Here is a 21,924-nt window from a genome sequence, read left to right as displayed (position 1 = left end):
GGGCACTCTTTGGGGAAGAAGGGTGGGATATATGAATTTAATTTTTATTTAATACTTTTAATAAATGAATGAATCATAGAATCATAGAGTTGGAAGAGACCACAAGGGCCATCGAGTCCAACCCCCTGCCAAGCAGGAAACACCATCAGAGCACTCCTGACATATGGTTGTCAAGCCTCTGCTTAAAGACCTCCAAAGAAGGAGACTCCACCACACTCCTTGGCAGCAAATTCCACTGTCGAACAACTCTTACTGTCAGGAAGTTCTTCCTAATGTTTAGGTGGAATCTTCTTTTTTTGTAGTTTGGATCCATTGCTCCGTGTCCGCTTCTCTGGAGCAGCAGAAAACAACCTTTCTCCCTCCTCTATGTGACATCCTTTTATATATTTGAACATGGCTATCATATCACCCCTTAACTTCCTCTTCTCCAGGCTAAACATGCCCAGCTCCCTTAGCCATTCCTCATAAGGCATTGTTTCCAGGCCTTTGACCATTTTGGTTGCCCTCCTCTGGACACGTTCCAGTTTGTCAGTGTCCTTCTTGAACTGTGGTGCCCAGAACTGGACACAGTACTCCAGGTGAGGTCTGACCAGAGCAGAATACAGTGGCACTATTACTTCCCTTGATCTAGATGCTATACTCCTATTGATGCAGCCCAGAATTGCATTGGCTTTTTTAGCTGCCGCGTCACACTGTTGGCTCATGTCAAGTTTGTGGTCAACCAAGACTCTTAGATCCTTTTCACATGTACTGCTCTCAAGCCAGGTGTCACCCATCTTGTATTTGTGCCTCTCATTTTTTTTGCCCAAGTGCAATACTTTACATTTCTCCCTGTTAAAATTCATCTTGTTTGTTTTGGCCCAGTTCTCTAATCTGTCAAGGTCGTTTTGAAGTGTGACCTTGACATCTATGTCAATGAATATCTACGTCAGGCTTCAATATAAATATTCTCAGGTTTGTTTATACGATGAAAGATGCAAAAAGATATTGTAGCAAATAATGCTCATAATGGTATCGGTAGGTGTGATAGATGAATGATCATAAAACATATTCCATTTTCTGCTTCATTATCTTCCTATCTCTAAGCCAAGTAATAATGCCATTTTGTGTTTTGTGCAAAATATACCTGTCATCCCTAGACATTATTATAAACTGAATTTTCAGGGAGTGTATAATTTTATTTTGCTTGTAATATAAAGAAACATGAAGGAAAATGCACTGATAATATTTTATGTTGTATGATTTACCCAATTAAAATAAACACAAAGGGGTGCTAGAATTCACTCCACTTCTTTTCTTCTCTTAAAAATGTTTTTGAAGTTTGGTATAGGAAGTTGCTTTGGGACTTTGGAACCTCTTCCTCCAAAGATGCATCACAATGTGCTCACAATTGTTACGGAAGAAAACTGCGACTTTCTCAAAATCTCATCAACAGATTACTTAAGAGTAAAAGAGGTAAGCAATCTTTTAAAAAATCTTAAGTGCACCTGGCAAGAACAAATAAATGGCCATGCTTTTAAAAATATATATATTGTGCGTATATGTGTAGAAGCTGCTGTCTTCTATAAGCTACGTCTTGTTTCAATGAGTTGCAGTAGAAAGTTGCTTTGAAGCTACATCTCTGGATAAAAGCTTGATTAAAACCTAACAAGATGGACACTCCAGCAGCCATTTGCTGGCCTGTTAGGCACTTAACAGGCTCTCTTAATTTTTTCAGTCCCGGGCAAGTAGCGAAATTGGTGGGCTGAATTCGTGCCTAATGGGATGCTTCAGAACAGGAGGATAGGAAGCTGCCTGAAACCAAGTGAGACCACTGGCCCATCTACCTCAGTATTGTCTACTCACTGACTAGTAGTGGCTCTCCAGGGTTTCAGACAGGGGAGAATCCCAGCCCTACCTGGAAATGCCAGGACTGAATCTGGGACCTTCTTCATGCACAGCAGATGCTCTACCACTGAGCTTCTCCCAAAGGATTGGGGAGTCCTACGTTATGCAGGTCTTCAGTGAATGCTACATCAAAGTCCTGATTTTCAAAACATTGCTTTGAGCTCATTGTAATTGCCAACATAAAGTGCCTAAAAACTGAAAAATGACACTAGCCCTGCCTGTAGGCTTACAATCTGTAAGACATGACACAAATGGGAAAAGCTGTGGGGAGGAGCAAGAGGACAACAAGCAAATTGTCACCTACACATAAGTAAGCCTCATTGAGTTCAATGGGTTTTTGTCTTGAGCCCACAGTGTGTTTGTTTTGAAACAATCAATCCCTCTTCCCAGGGAACTCAGGGAACTGTAGCTCTGTAGCTGTGCTAAGTCAATTGTTCCATGAGTGCACGTGTTTCTGTTTGCAGATAAACAATCTCCTTCACCTGCACACTGTTCTGAGAGCTCTCCCTATATCCCCAAGCAAATATGAAAAGGGTGTTGGGGAGTAGAGGGGAGGGTGCTGGCTTCCACTTAAATAATGGCTTGGTGAACTCTACTCACTGGTGGATGAAGGGGGCTGCGGTGGTGCACCTCGCCCCGGGTGTCATCCCTGGGGGGGGGGTGACATTGCCGCCCCACCCCCTGGGACGCTCGCCGCAGGCTAGCCCCACCCCTGGGTGCACAACATGTGCGCTGCTCCGGGTGCCAGAACAGTTAGCTCCGCCTCTGACGCCACTTCCTAGGTTTTATGGGGGACCACAGTTTGTTAATATTTAGTCAGACCAATAGTATGCTTTACTAGGTCTTTGTTTAGCCTCATATACTAAAAATCCTTTTAAAAAAGTTACAAGACTGAAGTGTTAAACCCTATAATGCCCAGTAGCTAAATGCTCTCTTAAGTATACTTGATGTGTGTATTGTGTGAGCAGGAACCAAATCCTGTTAATCTCAGATTGGAACCACGTCTCCTTGAAGGGTTCTTCTTGTTGATTCACAACTCAGATGCTTTTGATTTTGCTAAGCAGCAGCTTACACTTCAAACAATCAGTACCGCTTTGTGGACACCGGCAGGATTGACTTTGAGTCTAATTTATGCTACAGACACAGTGTATTTTAGAAAAATAATTGAATGTGTTCATTTTTTAAAAAACAAACAAACCACAACCTGAACATTTTCTTTAAAAAAAAAAAAAAAATTACAATAAGAAAACAATACAATGCGGGAGGGGGGACACAAATTCCTGAGATGCAGACAAAGAGTCAAATAAATCTACTAGCATCCTTTAGTAGTGAGTGTAAGTTATCCAATTGATCATTCTAATGTTGCTGGAATGTTGACAGGCTCATAGATAGCCAACATGTGGCATGCAGTCATACCTTCGAATAACATGCACCCACTGGCATGTGAAAAAATGTACAAGATCTAGGCAAATGTGTATGTATCGGGTGGGGAACCCACAGCCCCCCAGATGTTACTGAACCCCTACCATCCCTGACCCCTGGCCATGTTGGCTGGGGCTGCTGAGAGCTGGAGTCCAAGAACATCTGGAGGGCTATGGGTTCCTCATCTTTGCTTTGGGCTATCAGTGGGAAGTCCTTGATAGATAGTTGGTATGAGTGACAAGAAGGGAAAGTTTGTGCAAAGCTTTTTTTAAAGTTAAAATATTAATCTAATGGTGTATTCCTGCACTTGTGTATTAAATTATTGAGTACAGGACTATGGTAAAAATAAACATGGATTGCCATCATGTCAATACACCGTTCAGGAGCTCTGTTAACATTTAGGTTATCAGACATGGAATTGATATTTCTGAATATAATGTTACAGCCATTCAGTGTTCATATTGAACAAACCTATCTTCCATTCATTCCAATTTGTTTCCAATTTGTTAATAAATTAGGTTCAAAGTGTACTGGCTGTATTGTGCTAAAATCTCTACTATTCATGAGCTACATATTTCTTAGTATCTTATTCCATTTCTGCAACTTCCCTTTCCCTGCTCTTTATTTGTTTCTTTCCTTTTTAAAATACACACACACATATATAGTATACCTTTTCATTGCTACTTTTAAGCATGAAACTGTCTTTCAGGAAGTAGCAAAGCGTGAAAAGCTTGCCAAAGAAGAATTAATCCATGCCTGTCCGTGTTATCGACACTGGCCTATGGTATTTATATTTCAGCTGGCTGCTCAGTTAAAATGGAGGAAATTTCCAGCAGACCATGGTGAGTGTCATTTCACTTTAAACTCCAACAATCATCTTCATGATCTGGGTTTTAATAGTTTGGAAAATAGGAAAAATCTAGCCTGGCCCAGCTCAGATCAATAATACCTGAGGATGGGTGTGTGTGTAACACATGAACATAATTGATCAGTAGGGGAGGTCCTGGTGGTAGTGTTACTGGTGGATTGGTGCTGACCAATGATAGTGTCCATTCTCCATTTAGTGTCCATTCCCCATTTGTGGAATGCTCTCTCTGGTGAGATGCATCCATTACCCTCAGAATTAACATCCAGAAGAAATTAAAATAAAACCCTGTTCACCCAGGCATCACCCAGGCTGAATGATACTGTTCCTGGCAAACTTGAAATTATTAGCTATGAGATATTTGGCTGTGTTGAAATGTTTTTAGTTTTTCCCTTACTGTTTTGCCGACTTCTTGTTTGCTGCACGGGGCTCATTTGTGAGAAAGGACGGGATAGAAAAATGAATGAATGAATGAATGAATAAATAAATAAATAAATAAATAAATAAGGGTTTGCCGGCAAATATGTGACCACGCAGGCATCCTGTCTCCCTTCATGTTCCTGTAACATTTAGCTCCTGAGATATATGACATGCTGTCATAGCATAATGCATTTTCACGGGGTGCGAGGGTTGTTCATGTGGGGTTGTGACAGGGAAACACGCAATGTGATTATGCCATGCCGTTCATTTCAGGAAGCAAACATTACGGAGAAGAGAGGGGAAATTGGACGCAGGCCTGTCATTCTTAGTGCTGTGCCATTTAGCTTTGCCCTTTTGGAGTGTGCGTGGGGGGTATGTGCAAATGTGGTGCATCATTTTCATACGATTAAGGGAGGATCCCGCTAAATATTTATTCCTGCAGACTGTTTTATCCATTATCTATTTAAGTTATTAAAGAAACTAAATTACAAAACCTTTTTAATTAACCAGTGGATACTGGAATGAATTAGATGGATAAACTGCATTGGGAAAGAAAAACAATGACTTTATCAAATTCTTTTGATTAATTAGTTGTTTAAAAATGCTTATTATCCATTTCTTTGCCATGAGTGGTGCACAGTTTGATTATCTGATTGTGCCACAGCATGTATTTCAATACTTAGCTGTGTTAGCTGATAAAAGCAATTTTTAAAAATAAAAAAGCCAGCTAAATTCCATATATTATCTGCTACATAATCTCATTAGAAATCTCCCCCCTCTTCCTTCCCCTTTTTTTGTTCACATGATTTGTATAATTACTCTTTTGGCTGATCCTACTGAGATCATGGTTTCAGCTGCTTCCATTAACTGCTGGAACACAGATTTGTCAGACTAAGCAAATCACAGTTCAGACAGGTACTATAATTGATGTATCTTGACTCTGCAGAATTTCATAATGGTTTGCAATGACGTGCTACTATTTATGCAGTGTAGGTGGGGAGCCTCTGGGCTGACTCTGACATTACATTTCTTAGGTTTGCCATCTTTAAAACAATGAAAATCTGGACAGAAAATTGTTAAGCTTTTTTATTGAGGGGAGGGGCAAGTTGTTGAGCAAAGAAATGGGATGTTTTTGAGCTATTGCTGAGGGAAATCGGCAAAAGTGACACTGCCTACATCAGCTGCCATACGTCCGGATTTACATGGATGTATGGCAACCCTACATTTCTGAACATGGAGAGCCATACAAAAATCATGTGAAGCAACAGAATATTGTACTTTTGTTCTCTTAAGAGTTGTATTGAAAAGCAGGTCCCCAAAGTAAAGGTAAAGGTAAAGGGACCCCTGACCATTAGGTCCAGTCGTGACCGTCTCTGGGGTTGTGGCACTCATCTCATTTTATTGGCTGAGGGAGCCGGCGTACAGCTTCCAGGTCATGTGGCCGGCATGACTAAGCCGCTTCTGGCGAACCAGAGCAGCACATGGAAACGCCGTTTACCGTACCTTCCCGCTGGAGTGGCACATGAAGCTGAATCTCCAAACTAGAATCGCAAACCATGGTCTGATCCTGGCTTACAAACCTGGTCTGGAGGTTATGCATAAACCATATATATAATGGTAAATTATGGTTTGTACCAAAGAGGAAACTACTAATTTAGTCTGAAGAGGAAAGGCACCTCATAAGTCTGTGGCACATTCCCAGTCCTTCAACCCTGTCATCTGGTCATAAACGCTGGCCTGATAAAGAAGTGTTGCAATATGTTCAGCTCAGATGCTTTGCATTTTTACTAAGATGGTCTGAACAGCCATCGTGATTTGCCACATGGATCTTTCAGACAGCTTCTTAAGCATTTGTTCCAATGAATTCACTGACGACAGGATTCCATCCCACCCCCCACCCCCTTTGAAATTTACAAGCTCATCTTGGTTATTTAAGAACAGGTGTTTGTCGCATTGTCATGGCTTAAATCCTTCCTTTTCTCACTCTTGCATGAGAACACTTTCACAGAGGCATCTATTACAGAGCATTATGTACCTTTAATTGGTAAAAATGCTTTGGGATGAAAGGTGCAGCGTAACTGTAAAATATTACTGTACCTCACTCTGCTTAATTGGGACAGCTGCTTAATTGTAAATCTCCCAGGAAGCCGGTTTAGCCTAATGATAGCTGCCTGTTTATGGTTGAGCCTTAAGGGGCCTGCATTAGCATAAATTGTGAATAACAGAGATTGATTTCGTGCACACCCAGTAATTAAATGTTGCCGAACCAGGTGGACTTCTAAGATACTATATATTCTTTTAGGACAGAAGCTCTTTTTTAAAAAAAGAAAAAAGGCCTGGAAAGATCCAGCCCATTCCAAGTCTAAATGGGTGAGTTTACCCACCACTATCTCATACCTGCCAATTGTCCTGGAAAAAAGGGATGTCCCATTTTTTTCTTCTGAGAGGACGGTGACTAAAATGGCCACCATGATTTTAGGCTGCACTCTCGCCGCAAAAAGTGTTTTTTCTAGGGTAGCAATCTTGTGTGGTTCCTCAAAATGTGTGTTTTGGGGGGTTGTGCATTTGGAGGTGGGGGGGGGAGAGCTGCGAACTTGCACAGGTAGTGTAACCCATACAGGAGTGCAACCCTGGAAGGTGGGGTTCCAGTTTTGGGCCGCTTCATAGTGGAGGGTATTTTATACACACACACACACACACGTGCCCCTCAATATGTTCTTCTTATTGCATATTCTTGATCAGGGGTAGGCAATCTAAGGCCCGTGGGCTGGATGCGGCCCATTCTCCTTCTCAATCTGGCCCATGGATGGTCTGGGAATCAGCATCTTTTTACATGAGTTGAATGTGTCCTTTTATTTAAAATGCATCTCTGGGTTATTTGTGGGGCATAGGAATTTGTTCATTCCCCCTCCCCCCCCCAAAAAATATATAGTCTGGCCCACCACATAGTCTGAAGGATGGTGGACTGGTCCACGGCTGAAAAAGGTTGCTGACCCCTGTTCTTGAGGATTTGTGCTCATGATGCACATGATGTGGTCACACAAGCCTGCAAAAGTTTTTTGGGCATTCACAGTTATACCACAAGTGGTATATACACCGTATTTTTCGCTCTATAAGACACTTTTTCCCACCTAAAAAGTAAGGGGAAATGTGTGTGCGTCTTAGGGATCGAATGCAGGCTGCACAGCTATCCCAGAAGCCAGAACAGCAAGAGGGATCGCTGCGCAGCGCTCCCTCTTGCTGTTCTAGCTTCTGGCCCTTCTCCCTCCTCGGCGAAAAGCCTGCAAGCGCCGCACACACGCTCCACACGGCTCGTGAAAGGGAGCGCTGAGCAGAGCCTGGGATGCATACAGGCTCTGCTCAGCGTTCCCTTTAAAGAATAATTTTTTCTTGCATCCCCCCTCTAAAAACTAGGTGCGTCTTATGGTCAGGTGTGTCTTTTGTTGTGCCATAGCCCGTCTAGACAGCATTGAAGAATAATCTTGGAACAAACTAAAGCAGAATAAATCCACCGCTAATGCACTATTGGGACGCGGGTGGCGCTGTGGGTTAAACCACAGAGTCTAGGACCTGCCGATCGAAAGTTTGGCGGTTCGAATCCCCGCGGCGGGGTGAGCTCCCATCGTTCGGTCCCAGCTCCTGCCTACCTAGCAGTTTGAAAGCACCCCTAAGTGCAAGTAGATAAATAGGGACCGCTTTCTAGCGGGAAGGTAAACGGCGTTTCCGTGTGCGGCGCTGGTGCTGGCTTGCCAGATGCAGCTTAGTCTCTTGAGCGAGATGAGTGCGCAAACCTAGAGTCGGTCACGACTGGCCCTGATGGGCAGGGGTACCTTTACCTTTAATGCACTATTACTATGTGAGGAAAAATGTTGCAGGATACACCTGCAATAAAACACCAGTTATGGAGAGGTCCTATCAGTACAGTGGTACCTCGGTATATGAACTTAATCTGTTCTGGAAGTCCGTTCTTAAACCGAAACTGTTCTTAAACCGAGGTGCGCTTTCCCTAATGAGGCCTCCCGCCATTCGGATTCCGTTCTTAGACTGAGGTAAAGTTCGCAAGCCGGGACAGTACTTCCGGTTTTGCGGAGTTCGTAAACTGAATAGTTCTTAAACAGGGCTGTTCTTAAACCGAGGTACCACAGTACAATGAATTACTTTGAACCCATCCCCAGAATTCTGGTTACCGAGGGGAAGGAGGGGCACCAATTTCTTGCATTTCATCTTAATAAAAATATGACTGTTGTGGAATGTCTTTACTATAAAAGTTTTTAAAATATAATTATACATTCTCATCACCTCTTAGGGGGGTTTTCTCCCCCCCTTTCCCTTTGATAGTCTATTAGGCCATTGTGCTCCATAAATGACTGCAGCACATAATTCTCCACATATGCTTTAAAATAAAATCACTAGAAAATTTAGTATATGGCATAGAAACAATATCTTCTTTATGTCTCATAAAAATTTGAATAATTTTCCTTGGAAACTTTTGTCATGTAGCTTCCCTCAAAATATAATGTTTTCATTAAGATAAGGCACAGTGGTTTTTTTTACTTGTTTTATATTATTTGACTGTTAACTCCATTTCAGGAAGTACAATAATATACAATAATGTGGTGTATAAGGGGAACTGAATGTAAATTCTCATGTGTGCAGGCAAATTCTTCTTTTACTTTTTTTATTTTAAACTCTCTGTGAAGAAAACTCAAGTAACTTCCAGGCTGGCTTCAATGTTGCTTAATAGTTGTCCAATCAAACTGAACCACTGAAGCCTAGCTTTTTAACAGTCATGTGATTCTGTAGATTTTAACTGAACCAAAGATTAGCAGAGGTGTGCTTATTACACCGCATAACCAAACATGACAACATCCATCTTCTCATCCTTTATTGCAGAGGTTTTAATTCTGCCTTTGTGGAGTCCTTTCCAGGTTATTTGCCAAGTTGCTCCTGCATCTTGCTGATGATTTTGGGAAGCATTTCTAGGATACCTTGACCAAACCAGTATGGTTTTCATGAACAACAAACACATCCAAGATCACACTTCACCTGTAGCTGCGCTCCACAGTGTGACTGGTAGCCATTTGCAAGCTGTAATTCTGGAAAGCTTCTTCCATTACCAATCTTCTAACTGAAGAGCCACTGCTTGGCTTGTGGCTTGTCCAAATCCCATCAGCCCCAGCCATCATGGCTAGTGGCCAGGGATGACTGCAGTTGTAGTCCAACAACAACTGGAGGTCACCACTTTGACTTCCTCCGCTCTAAATCAAGGTTTTCCCTCTCCCACTTGCCTCTAAAAATATTTTTATCCATCTCCTGTAATTTCTTCCCCTGCTCTCCTTTCACTCTCCAGTTGTGCCTGAGTCCTGCCTTGCATCTGTCAATTGTTTTCATCTCTCTTCACTTATCTTTTCATATTCCCTCCCTCCCTCTCTGTTATTGTCTCCATCCTCTTTTTATCTCAGCTTTTCATTTCCTTCAACACCTCCTTTTCTTCACCCCCATCTCTCAGCATTCTTTGCCTCCTGGGCACTTTTACTCAGCATGCAGAAACAGTCACATACCCTCCAACATTTCTCTGATGAAAATGGGGACGTCTCATTCCATAACCATAATGTAAAAAACAACAACACTATACAGGATTGCCTTCAGATGGCTCAGCGGTTGGATAACTCCATACCCTCCAACATTTAAATAGGGACATCCGTAGGAAAAGGGGGACATTCTGAGATCAAATCAGAAACCAGGACTGCTTCTTTAAATCAGGGATGTCCTTGGAAAATAGGGATGCTTGGAAGGTCTGCATTCAGGAGCAGGCATTGGTTCACCAAAAAGGCTAGGAGTGGGTAGGGAATAAGGCAAACAACTGAGGAGGCACTGAGATCCACCTGAAAGTGGCCCAAGGATGGGTCCCAGCTCACTGTCTGAGAAACACTGGCGTAAGACTTGTATGACCAGGCCACCTTCCTTTCTTCTGTGAACCTGCTTTTCACCCTTCAGTCTCTGGTCCTTTTGGCTTAGCACATCTGTGTGGATGGCAGTGATAATTCTGCTGTAGTAGACTTTATAGGTAAGGAATGTCATGGCCTTTCAGGCTGCCATTGGCTTAGCTGCTTTGATGTTAGAGGAGGAGCACAGCATAATGGGCCTGGGCCAGGCACCCCAGTGCTTAAGGTTGACTTGAGAGATCCGATAATAAAAATTCCAAGATTCTTCATGAGCAATTTAACCAATTCATCCTTGCCAGACAGTATAAGCTTGGATTAGTGATACAGGTGTGTTGAGCAACAGAGTATATATATGGTTACTCATTAATTACTATAAAAGCACAGAAGGCAGATTAGGGGATTATGCTTTATCTGTCATAAATATTTTCAGCTGTAAAATCAGTTTACATGATAGCTTTGCGTATTTCTAGGCTGAGACACAAATACTGTCAGTCAAGGACTGACTTGACATTCCTGCAGGAAGCCAATAATTTGAGGTTAAGCTGTGGCAGTTTTTAATAAAAAAATATTATTTAAAAAGCTTTGTTTACTGATTATAATCCAGAGGGAGTTAACCACCTCTCTCTTACCCTTGCTCTCAAAACATGCATTTCATTTTCAGCCTGAGTTAATCTGGTTTAATCTTCCAGCTAATACAGCTGGTTCTGCTGTCACCTGGTTGGTAAAAAGGTCGCATTTACTAGGAAGGTTTGGGGAATTATATATTTCCATTGCTTTAGAACACAAGTTCAAAATAAAGGGCAGGAAACAGAGTGTACAAATAGAATTCATAAACTGCTTTAAAAACATTATTGGCTTTTGACTGCAGCAGAGGGCAGATAGAGAGCAAACTAGGTCTCAGCTGGTTGTCACAAAATAGGAGAAGGGGAATTGACCAATGTTCTAGTTTTGCTATCTCATTGTTCTAAGATTTCAAAATCTGCTGTCAGAAATGATGTAGTGTGTTGCTGCTTTTCTTAAAGGCCTTATAAATCAGATTAATGATAGCTTCCAAAAAGTAACCCCAGCTAAGTGTTTATATCTTCATATATATATAATTGTAGTGACCTTTGGCTATTAGCCCAAAGGTGTGTGTGGGGGGGGGGAGTAATACAAAAGTGTGCCAAGATTCTCCCTATCCCTTGAAAAATTAACTTTGGTGATTATTTCCTTAGTTTAACTAGTCATTGGAGACATCACATCAGAGCTATTAATTTAACATTTATTTAAAATAAGCCACAGTGGTATTAAAAGAAACCACATCTCCTCTTGTGAGCAGCACTTTTAAAATTATCTTAATGGTATGATTTAGCTTGTTTTAAGTTCCAATCCTAATTGCTTACTTTTTCATTATTGTGAATGGGTTGAAATGAACAGTGCCTCTTCTAAGGTGGAATACTGAGGTGGGATTACTCTTAAATTATTACACATAGCAAGGCTAGCATTCATAATAACATAATGTGTGATATTATAATCCATCCCCGTTTCATGTTTCATTTCAAGAGTTGGTCTCTGGTGAGTTGGCAACCTATGCAATATACAAAAATGGCATCCTTTATCATTCTTTTATCATGAAGAGTTGAGCCCTTCTGCCCTGCCTCATTGGACTCTGTGGCTTTTCAGATGCCCCACCATGGAGCCTCCGTCACTCCCATTGCTATAGGAGGACATTTATTGAGATGCAGGTGGTGCTGCGGTCTAAACCACTGAGCCTCTTGGGCTTGATGGTCGGTGGTAAGGTCGGTGGTTTGAATCCGTGTGATGGGGTGAGCTCCTGTTGCTCTGTCCCAGCTCATGCCAACCTAGCAGTTTGAAATCGGCCTGAAAGTGAAGATGAACACCACACCCCATAGTCCACTGAACTTAACCATTCAGGGGTCCTTTACCTTTTACTTTACCTACCTAGGATGATAGGGACGTGAGTGGCACTGTGGTCTAAACCACAGAGCCTAGGTCTTGCCGATCAGAAGGATAGTGGTTCGAATCCCCATGACGGGGTGAGCTCCCGTTGTTTGGTCCCAGTTCCTGCCAACCTAGCAGTTTGAAAGCACGTCAGAGTGCAAGTAGATAAATAGGTACTGCTCCAGCAGGAAGGTAAATGGCATTTCCATGCACTGCTCTGGTTTGCCAGAAGTGGTTTAGTCATGCTGGCCACATGACCCAGAAGCTGTCTGTGGAGAAACGCCAGCTCCCTTGGCCTATAGAGCGAGATGAGGGCTGCAACCCCAGAGTCAGGGGTACCTCTACCTTTAACTAGGATGATATCTACTACTACACCACGGTTCTTGTCGTTTACAAAATGATTTCTGCAGAAGTATTATTGACTGTATTTTTCTCATTACTGAAGATCAGTTGCATCTACTGGGTTCTAGTGAGCCTGTTCGTTTCCTTTTGTGGGCAGCCAGAGCTAATATGTTTGGGTTGCCTGTGACTTGCCAGGAAACTTTGGGTCAGGCGGAGCACCGCCAAGCAAATAGAGGTGACACGTTGGGATTTGTTGGGAGGTTGTGACATATTGCAAACTGAATAGAAATGATGTGCAAAAGCTCTTTAGGTCCTCAGCCTCAACAACACACTGTTACAGTTCTGCCTGTGTTTTCCTCAGGGCACCTTTGGAGCAAGTAATTTCTGGAGTACATGCCTTGAAGGTGAAGTATTAAATCTAAATGCAGCTATATCAGTAAAACTACTCTCCTTTTTTGTGACGCAACTAAATTTGCTTTATAGTGACATAATAAAAAGAGTAGGGGGCAGGGAGAAAAACACTTGGTGGCAAGGACATCCGGCCTGATATGTTAGGCTCATATACTAATTAAATATTCTCCCAAATAACATTCAAATGTCACAAACTCGTCTTTCCTCCCCACTAGTTTAACATGTAAAAAAGGCATTTAAACCGTTTTTAATCCAGCCTCTTATTTACATGATAAGCCACAACGATTCCTTTTAATAGGCATGGCTTGCCTGCTTTGAAGCAGCTGGAATTCTTAATTCCACGAAATGGCAGTGCTGCCTCATCCCCTTTGGTATTCAAGAAGGTCATTTGTCTACTCATAGATTTCTTTGATGCTGCTCATATATATGTATGAACCAGCAGTTTGAAGATAGCGAAATTCAGTCTTGGGGGGGACAGGGACAGCATAGTGCTCCGTCATCAGTTAAAATATTTGAAGTAAGATTAAGTTGTTCATAGTATGCCTTCTCCTGACCAATGCTGTCCGAGGGACATGTTTTCATGAAGCATCCCCCCCCCCGAATGAATGAAATTGAGTGGGTGAGCAATGGACATATTTTGAAACTTCGCATTTTCACTGGTGTAACTGAATGTTTAAAAGAATTCAAACACATTCAAAGCATTGATTTATTTAGATGATGCATATACCACCCTCTGCATAGGCCACACCACAGGAAGATCTGCAATAAAAATGAATAGCTACAGTATATATCTTAAAACAGGCATGACCAAACTTGGCTCTTCAGCTGTTTTGGGACTACAACTCCCATCACCCCTAGCTAACAGGACCTGTGGTCAGGGATGATGGGAATTGTAGTCCTAAAACATCTGGAGGGCCAAGTTTGGCCATGCCTGGTTTTTTCTTTTAAAAAAACCCAACCACAATGCATTTAAAATATAAAGCAACAAACTGAATGACAATAACTAGTGGTGATGGAATCAGACCTCTTCTCCTGCAAACACCCTCCAAAAAAAGAAAAGAAAAGAAAGATGCACCTTGACCAGCTACCTGAAGCTATAAAGAAATGAGGCCAAATACACCTCAGTAGTAGAGAAAGAATCTACATGCAATGACCCACCACTGAAAAAGTCATCTATTGGGCCCTCACCCCATGTATCTCATCCCATGTAGGAAACACCAGGAGGCCTTCATCTGCTGAACATAGAAAAGGGACTGGTCAACATGGGGGAAAGGTGTTCTTGTTGTTTGCTGCAGGAGAAAAAAATAGGTATAAAATGAGTCCAATCCTGAACATTCATATTAAATTTCTATACTGTCCTTCATCTGAGGATCATGTGGAGGCTTACAATATAAATAGGGCACATGACCTCTAGACATGTAGCATCTACCTGGAATTTATTTGTTTGCTTATTTCATTTAATTACTCTTGTTCCTCCTAAAAATGCCTAAGGTATTACATAGCATAAAATAAATACAAACAATGATTAAAAGATCTACAAAATTGCAACATTAAAGAACAGTGGAACAAATCAGCATTTGCTGCATGTGTCATCTCCCTGCCTGTGTCTATAGCTACAAAGTATTTGGCTTTTTGAACACAACAGCAAATGATACAAATTGCAGTGGGTAATAGCAAAAAACTACTCCAAAGCAATTATAAAAAGGTAAAGGACCTCTGACAGTTAAGTCCAGTCGCAGATGACTCTGGAGCTCCGGCGCTCATCTCACTTTACAGGGCGAGGGAGCCGCCGTTTGTCCGCAGACAGCTTTTTCGGGTCATGTAGCCAGCATGACTAAGCCTCTTCTGGCACAACGAAACACCAAAACCAGAGCAACACACGGAAATGCCATTTACCTTCCCGCCAGAGCCGTACCTATTTATCTACTTGCACTGGCGTGCTTTAGAACTGCTAGGTTGGCAGGACCGAACAAAGGGAGCTCATCCCATCGCGGGGATTTGAACCACCAACCTTCTGATTGGCAAGTCCAAGAGGCTCAGTGGTTTAGACCACAGTGCCCCCTGTGTCCCTATCCAAAGCAATTATAGGTAATCTTAAATTATATAGATATGAACCACATTGAGAATGGAAAAAGGTCAAATTATACAACAGGAGCCAATTTACCTTTATTTAGAAAGTATCTTCTGGTGGTAACTCCTTCCCTTTCACCCAGCAGTGGTAGCCAGCTGTAAAACTCACTTATTCAGAATACATTGACCACCACTATTCAGAATACATTGGCTTTTAAAAAATAAGATAGATGAACAAAACCCTGAACTCAGCCAGTTTGGTGTTCCCCAATCCCCACCCCTGATCTCAACCCTGGTTTAGATCTCAATCTCTACAAAATGGGCAGAGGTGCCAGCAACAGTGAAAACATTCCTAAGTTGAAAAGTTTTAGGAAGTTGAAAGTTCCACCTTTGAGAAAGCCATGGGCCTGTGAATTTAGAAAATGTCAGTGCGTTCAGAAAAATAACAGATAAAATTATAGTGTTGCCACTGTAATTGAGAGCAGATCACAGGGACTCCAACAGAGAGATGTGGGAACATTGCAGTCCGTGTCCTACTTTCGTGGGTGTGTACATGGCGTGGCACACTCTTTTGCTGACAGTGACTTCATTGTACAGATATGGAGTTGGTGCTACTCTGATAGACTCAGGGGAACACTGGCAGAGTCTAGGTCTGTTTGTGTGCTCATGGCTTACAACACTTCTTTCACACCTTATTACTTTCCTTAGAAATATGTGCCTGTGCCCTTGTTTTGAGCACTTTCAGTAGACACTGAGATTACATTTCCTTCTCTGTTAAATCCCAGAAGATGTTTGGCATTCCAGCCAAAGTAAAGAAATGAAGGGAGTTCTTCAGTTTGCTCAGCGTGAGGCCTTTTGTTCCACACACTAACAGGGGACAATGGACAATTGGCTGTGGAAAGTAACCCTTTGTTCCAGATTTCTGGATTCTAACTCACACCCATAGGCCAGCATGATGACTGAACTGGTTTCACCTGGGAGGGACAGTCTTAGGAGTTGAAAGAAAAGCTAGAAGGTTTATGGAAGATTTTCACTTCACTTGGAACTGATTTGGATGGTAGGAAACTGAACATTGCTGTACATTAAGTACCTTGTTTGTTTCTGCACACCCAATAACACCAGCTAAACCTGTACATTTATGAATAAAGACATTGGGCGGAATTCACCAATGAACGCCATCAGTGGAAGCCGCATACAAGGGTTTCCACTCGTGCAATGGGGTTTCCCCCCATCTCCCCACCCCACCCCCTGCACCCCCTACAATTGGCTTGCAGGGGAAGGAGAACTTCAAAACAGCACATGGGGAGGCTTATCATTGCAAGTAGATGTGCTTGTGCAGAGAGAATGCTTGGTTGCCTTTGGAAAGATTTGGGGAATCCCAAACACAGGGTGCCAAAATACATTTAAAGACTCTTGAGAGTCCCATGGACTGCAAGAAGATCAACCCTCTCCATTCTTAAGGAAATCAGCCCTGAGTGCTCACTGGAAGGACAGATCATGAAGCTGAGGCTCCAATACTTTGGCCAACTCATGTGAAGAGAAGACTCCCTGGAAAAAACCCTGATGTTGGGAAAGATGGAGGGCACAAGAAGAAGGGGACGACAGAGGACGAGATGGTTGGATAGTGTTCTCGAAGCTACCAGCATGAGTTTGACCAAACTGCGGGAGGCAGTGGAAGACAGGAGTGCCTGGCATGCTCTGGTCCATGGGGTCATGAAGAGTCAGACACGACTAAATGACTAAACAACAACAACAACAATGTTCATAGGGCTCAGTGATGACTACCAGTTAGTGCTCACAATTCAGCAAAGTTGTGCAGGACATTTCTAGGTACGTCTGCTTTGAAGTGAATTCTATGATGTCAAAAGAGACCTGGTGTGTTTATGATTGCAGCCTTCAGCCACCCTCTCAGCTGTAGTGGTGGTATAGCTGCCAAGCCACAGTATTGTGTGTCACATCATTGGCACTGGAGCAAGAATTCCTAGCAAAATAGTACTTATATAGGTACGTCGAGGGAAAGCTTTTCAAACAATTTCATTATGTGGAAATGATTGTTCTCTACTTCATCTTGCTTTGGAGCTTCTGGCAGAACTCACGTTGTTTTGTGAAGGAGCTGTAAAATACTAGTTTATTTTAAACCACCAACGGCTTTTAAAGGGCTCAGCAAGAGTTCAGATAAAAATGGAAGGGGAAGAATTCCCCCACTCTGGTTAAAGAAAGGAATGTGCTTATGTGCTTGTGAATGTATAGATAAATCACCGGAGTAGCCCTATCCGTTGTGCTCAAAATTAGAGTAGAAATTAATTATGGTTGGTCCTAGGCTTTGGCCATTAATATAAATGAACAGCAGAAATCCTCCCACTTGGGATAGGGGGAAAGGGAGCCGGGAAAGTGCATTGCTATGATTTTTCACTGCTCCCTTTCCTCCAAGGCAGGTTGTGCAGGAGAACTTCCCAGTAGCTCTAACCACAAATGTATACAGAGACTGTGTGTGTGCAATTTTCTGAATGAAGTTAAGCCCCCCCCCCTTTTGTTCAGGACTGCAAACTTCCCTGCCAGTCATTGCCAACGAGGTCAAATCTGGCACCTTTGAGTCTGAATTCTAATTCCATTTATTTATTCATCATTATGCACATAAGATACCCCATGAAATAAATGCTTTGGGCCTAGTACAGAAAAATAAAATGTATGGTGCAGTAAAAATCTGCAATAAGTTTAAAAACCCAGCAAGCATAAAAGCCAAGTATAAAAAACCAGTACATAGAAGACGATAAAAAGCAAACAAGTGGCAATTGCTGTCAGACATGGAATTTAAAAACCACCCACTGATTGGCTTTTGTTATGATTCAGCAGTAAAACACAGGTTTTCCCAGGGAAAGTTTTGGGACAGGAAAAAACAGCAGCCCACTTCAACATGGAGCTTTAAAGCCCAGACCTGTGCCTAGAAACATGGGGCAAAAAGAAATCTGGATGAACCCTTAGACTGGTACTGAAGACACAACCATATGGGCACCAGGCGAGCATTCCTAGGGAGAGCATTCCATAGCATAACACAAGTTAAAGAACATTAAAGGATGTCCATGCCAGCCAATTATTGCATGCTTTAACTACCCTGCCCTGATTTTGGTTCTGCTTTTGATGGGATTTTGCTCCCATGGAGGTACCTTCAGCAATGAGACATCTGCTGCAAAGGTACAAGGCCCACACGTTATGCTGATTAGAGTCTACAGAAACTGAAGAACAAGGAAGAAAAGAACCAAGGGTTTTAACAAAGCGAGCCCATAACCGCTGCAGAAACAGGCTACAGGAATGCCTACAAAAATTACCTTAACTTTCTTGCCCTTTCCCTCCCTTATTCAAGGTGTTAATTATGCAGCTGTGAATGGGGTTGCTATTATTAATGAAAATGTTCCATGTATTTAGCTGTTCGAAACCAGGTTCTTCTTCCTGGCTACATGGCATTTCAGGACTGTGCAACAAAAAGTTATAGAGTCTATGGGGGGAAGAAATAGATTTTATGACAAGTTTTATTTAAACCTGCAGATAAGCTGTGTGTTGAAATTCCGCTCACCAGGAGCAGTGGTGCAGCTCATTACTTCTTCTGGTGGGAAAACCCATTGACTTATATAGCCCCACATTTTCCTTCACCTTTGTTTAAGAGCGTCAGGCATTTGTCTTAAGGCAGCAGCTCATTTTGCTCACAAATGTCTCTGGTAGCATGCCAGAGTTGTAAGTCGTGGTGCACTGGCCACAAGGTTTGGTTTACACCCAGATCCAGCACTTCAGAAAACACTTTAGAGGCTTTCTGTTTCAGCTTTGGGTCTGAGACAGAGGCCACAATGGGGGGGGGGTGAGGCTTCACTCCTGCCCCCCTGCACCCACTATTGGGAAATTTTATCTAAATGGCCATAACTTTTTGATAAAAGTGGAAGAGATTTTGCAAGCATAGTTCACCCCTCCAGAGTGGTTCGAGCTTGCCAAAATTGCAGGCAAACCAGTCCAGGTCTTTTCTTCCTTTTCGTTTCTTTTTGTCCTAGTCAACTTGTTTTTTTTCTTTTTTAAAAGGAAATGTCTATACCTTTTAAACTTTTAAAGGTAGAATTGAGTGACGTTTGCAGGCAAGCTCATCCATTCTGAAGAGATGAGTCCTGCCAAATTTCAGAAAGAGATCTGCAGTGATTTTCCTGCAAGGACAGCTGCTAACAGTTTCAGAATGGAACTCACTTAATCTCCACATGTGTTTGGTGGGCAATTGGTTTGAAAATTGCAGATAGGAAGATAAAGCTGCTCAGCAGTTGTTGTTGTTGTTTACAAGGCCCACATTTAATTTGGGGGTAGATAATTTACCTTCCCAAAAGGCACTGGGTTTGGAAAGCCTGGTAAAAGAACCTCTTCTGTTTGCAAGCTTGACCTCTCAGTTACAATGGAGCTTTGTCTTTTTCATGTCTGCATCCTGGTATTTACCTCTGCCCTCTAGCTCAGTTTACCCTTTATATGTTTCACTTTTAGAAGATACTTGGCTGGAGCTCTTTTTTATACCAGAGTCTCTGAGGTGCCACAAGGGAAGGAGGGATCCCCACTTCAAATCAGGGTGCCTTGTACAGATCCCACTTCCTCTTGCTCAAGCCCAGAATCTCTCTAAAGCACCCCAGTTTTGAATGTATCCCAAAACATTGCACAGTTCTAGTTTCAAATTCAGGATGACATCAGTGTTATTCTGAAGTTGGCTTTATTCCTGGATATGTTAAACATCATTTATGGCTTGACAGAAGGAACAGAATTTTTGTTTCAGATCATGCAGTACTTGGGAGGGTAAGGACCACTTTGTGCATTATCCTGAAGCAGAGATAAAGAAAGTGTAAATGACACACATTCTTTTTCACGCTGGGCATCTTATATTACTGAATTGTGTTTTATGGTGTTATTTTACAGAGAGTTGGGGTGCATTACATAAAAATTGTTATTACTTTTTTTTTAATGGCATTCTTTCTTTTTAAGAAGCCCGTTTGAATCTTAGAGTCACCTTGGACTTCATGGCACAGCCAGTATTTTTGTTATAAATTATCCATAAATCTGGGTTAAATGATGAGTGGTGCTCAGTTCACAGCCACTTTGCATCAATAGGCTGTCACAAAGGAGCATATAATGGCAGCATTACACTTTGAAAGCATCTGCGTTTATTATTGCTATTTTTTTCCAGCCATGGAAAAATGTTAGGTGCCAACTCAAGCTGAGCATTCCAGCTGGTGTCGAGCAGCCAGATTCATAGCTTCGTTGACTTCAATAGAGCTTTGCTCTTGTATGCCCACATCAAATAAAAGTCTGCAGTGACTTTGCACTACTCCAATTCCATGGAGTCTGCCTTCTTCCCAGCTGTTCGGTTTCCCTACCTTATGTGGTCTCCTGCCCTTGGTTTCCATTTGTACTGAACTAGTGACAATGTCGTGTTTGTGTCACTGCTTTCATTGTAGCAAATTGTCAGGGTTCTTTCGCAAGAGCCAATGTCAATAGTTCTTTTCCTGGAGGCCAAATATGCTCAATTTCTAATTGCAAAAGCCTGGCTTTCCCTTCTTTTCTTTCCTTCCCTTGCCCTTTCCCCCCTGATATTCAGGGTAGGTACAGAGCAAAAATAAGTATGAAATGTTCACTTTTTAAAAATTAAGAATGCAATCATTCTGTTAATGCAAGAATGTACAGTTGTGCAACAGAACTTCTCCCTTATATGCCCAATCTGCCCTGGAGGACTTGGGGGAAGGAAGGGGCAATTTCTGTTGTGCAAGTGTAAATAGAGTGGAATGGATTATAACAGTAGAGTAGGAACTTACAGCCACTGTTTGAACCTGGAATTACTCTATTGACATCTAGCACATCATTTCATTCAAAGTGGAATGATTCAGAAGCCTGTGTGTATATAGGTATGTGAGTGCATGCTACTCGTTTAGCTCGGACACTGAGGTCCAGCTCCAAGGGCCTTCTGGCGGTTGCCTCACTGAGAGAAATGAGGTTACAGGGAACCAGGCAGAGGGCCTTCTTGGTAGTGGCGCCCGCCCTAGAATCATAGAGTTGGAAGAGACCACAAGGGCCTTCGAGTCCAACCCCCTGCCAAGCAGGAGCCCTGTGGAACTCCCTCCCATTAGATGTCAAGGAATAAACAACTATCTGACTTTTAGAAGACATCTGAAGGCAGCCCTGTTTAGGGAAGTTTTTAATGTTTGCTGTTTTATCTTGTTTTTAATATTCTGCTGGGAGCCGCCTGGAGTGACTGGGGAAATCCAGCGAGATGGGTAGGGTATAAATAATAAATTATTATTATATTATTATCATTACTGGATAGAACAGGGAAATTTGAAACAGTAGTATTCAGGGTGGAACATAATAAAACTTGATTAAATAAAGAAGTCTAGGGAGCATACATAAGACACTTATTTTGTGTTTTACGTATTGTTGGTCATCCCTGCCTAATTTAAGGCTCCACCCTGAAAGGCAGCATAAAACATGTTTTAATAAATAAATGCACCAAATATATTTAGGACCCATTCATCTGCAACCCTATGCATTTACTTGGGAGTAATCCCCAATGAACACAGGAGGACTTACATCCAGGTGAAAACATATATAGAC

The 21,924-nt window shown here is 42.2% G+C and overlaps 1 protein-coding gene across 2 annotated transcripts in view; it reads left to right on the top strand.

The window, feature by feature from the left end:
• CNBD1 (cyclic nucleotide binding domain containing 1) overlaps window positions 1-21,924 on the top strand; it is a 147,908-nt gene that overhangs the window by 88,629 nt on the left and 37,355 nt on the right. For both annotated transcript variants that reach the window (XR_014159537.1, XM_081874465.1), the window contains exons 7-8: window positions 1,321-1,455; window positions 4,019-4,151. Coding sequence is in view for 1 of the 2 variants with exons in the window: in XM_081874465.1 (XP_081730591.1) it covers window positions 1,321-1,455; window positions 4,019-4,151 (268 nt within the window). In the remaining variant the exon portion in view is untranslated. The remainder of the gene's footprint in view (window positions 1-1,320; window positions 1,456-4,018; window positions 4,152-21,924) is intronic.

Source organism: Podarcis erhardii, assembly GCF_964252035.2.
Source record: "Podarcis erhardii genome assembly, chromosome: 8".
In the NCBI taxonomy this organism is placed as follows: domain Eukaryota; kingdom Metazoa; phylum Chordata; class Lepidosauria; order Squamata; family Lacertidae; genus Podarcis; species Podarcis erhardii.
This window is presented reverse-complemented; position numbering and strand designations above follow the sequence as displayed.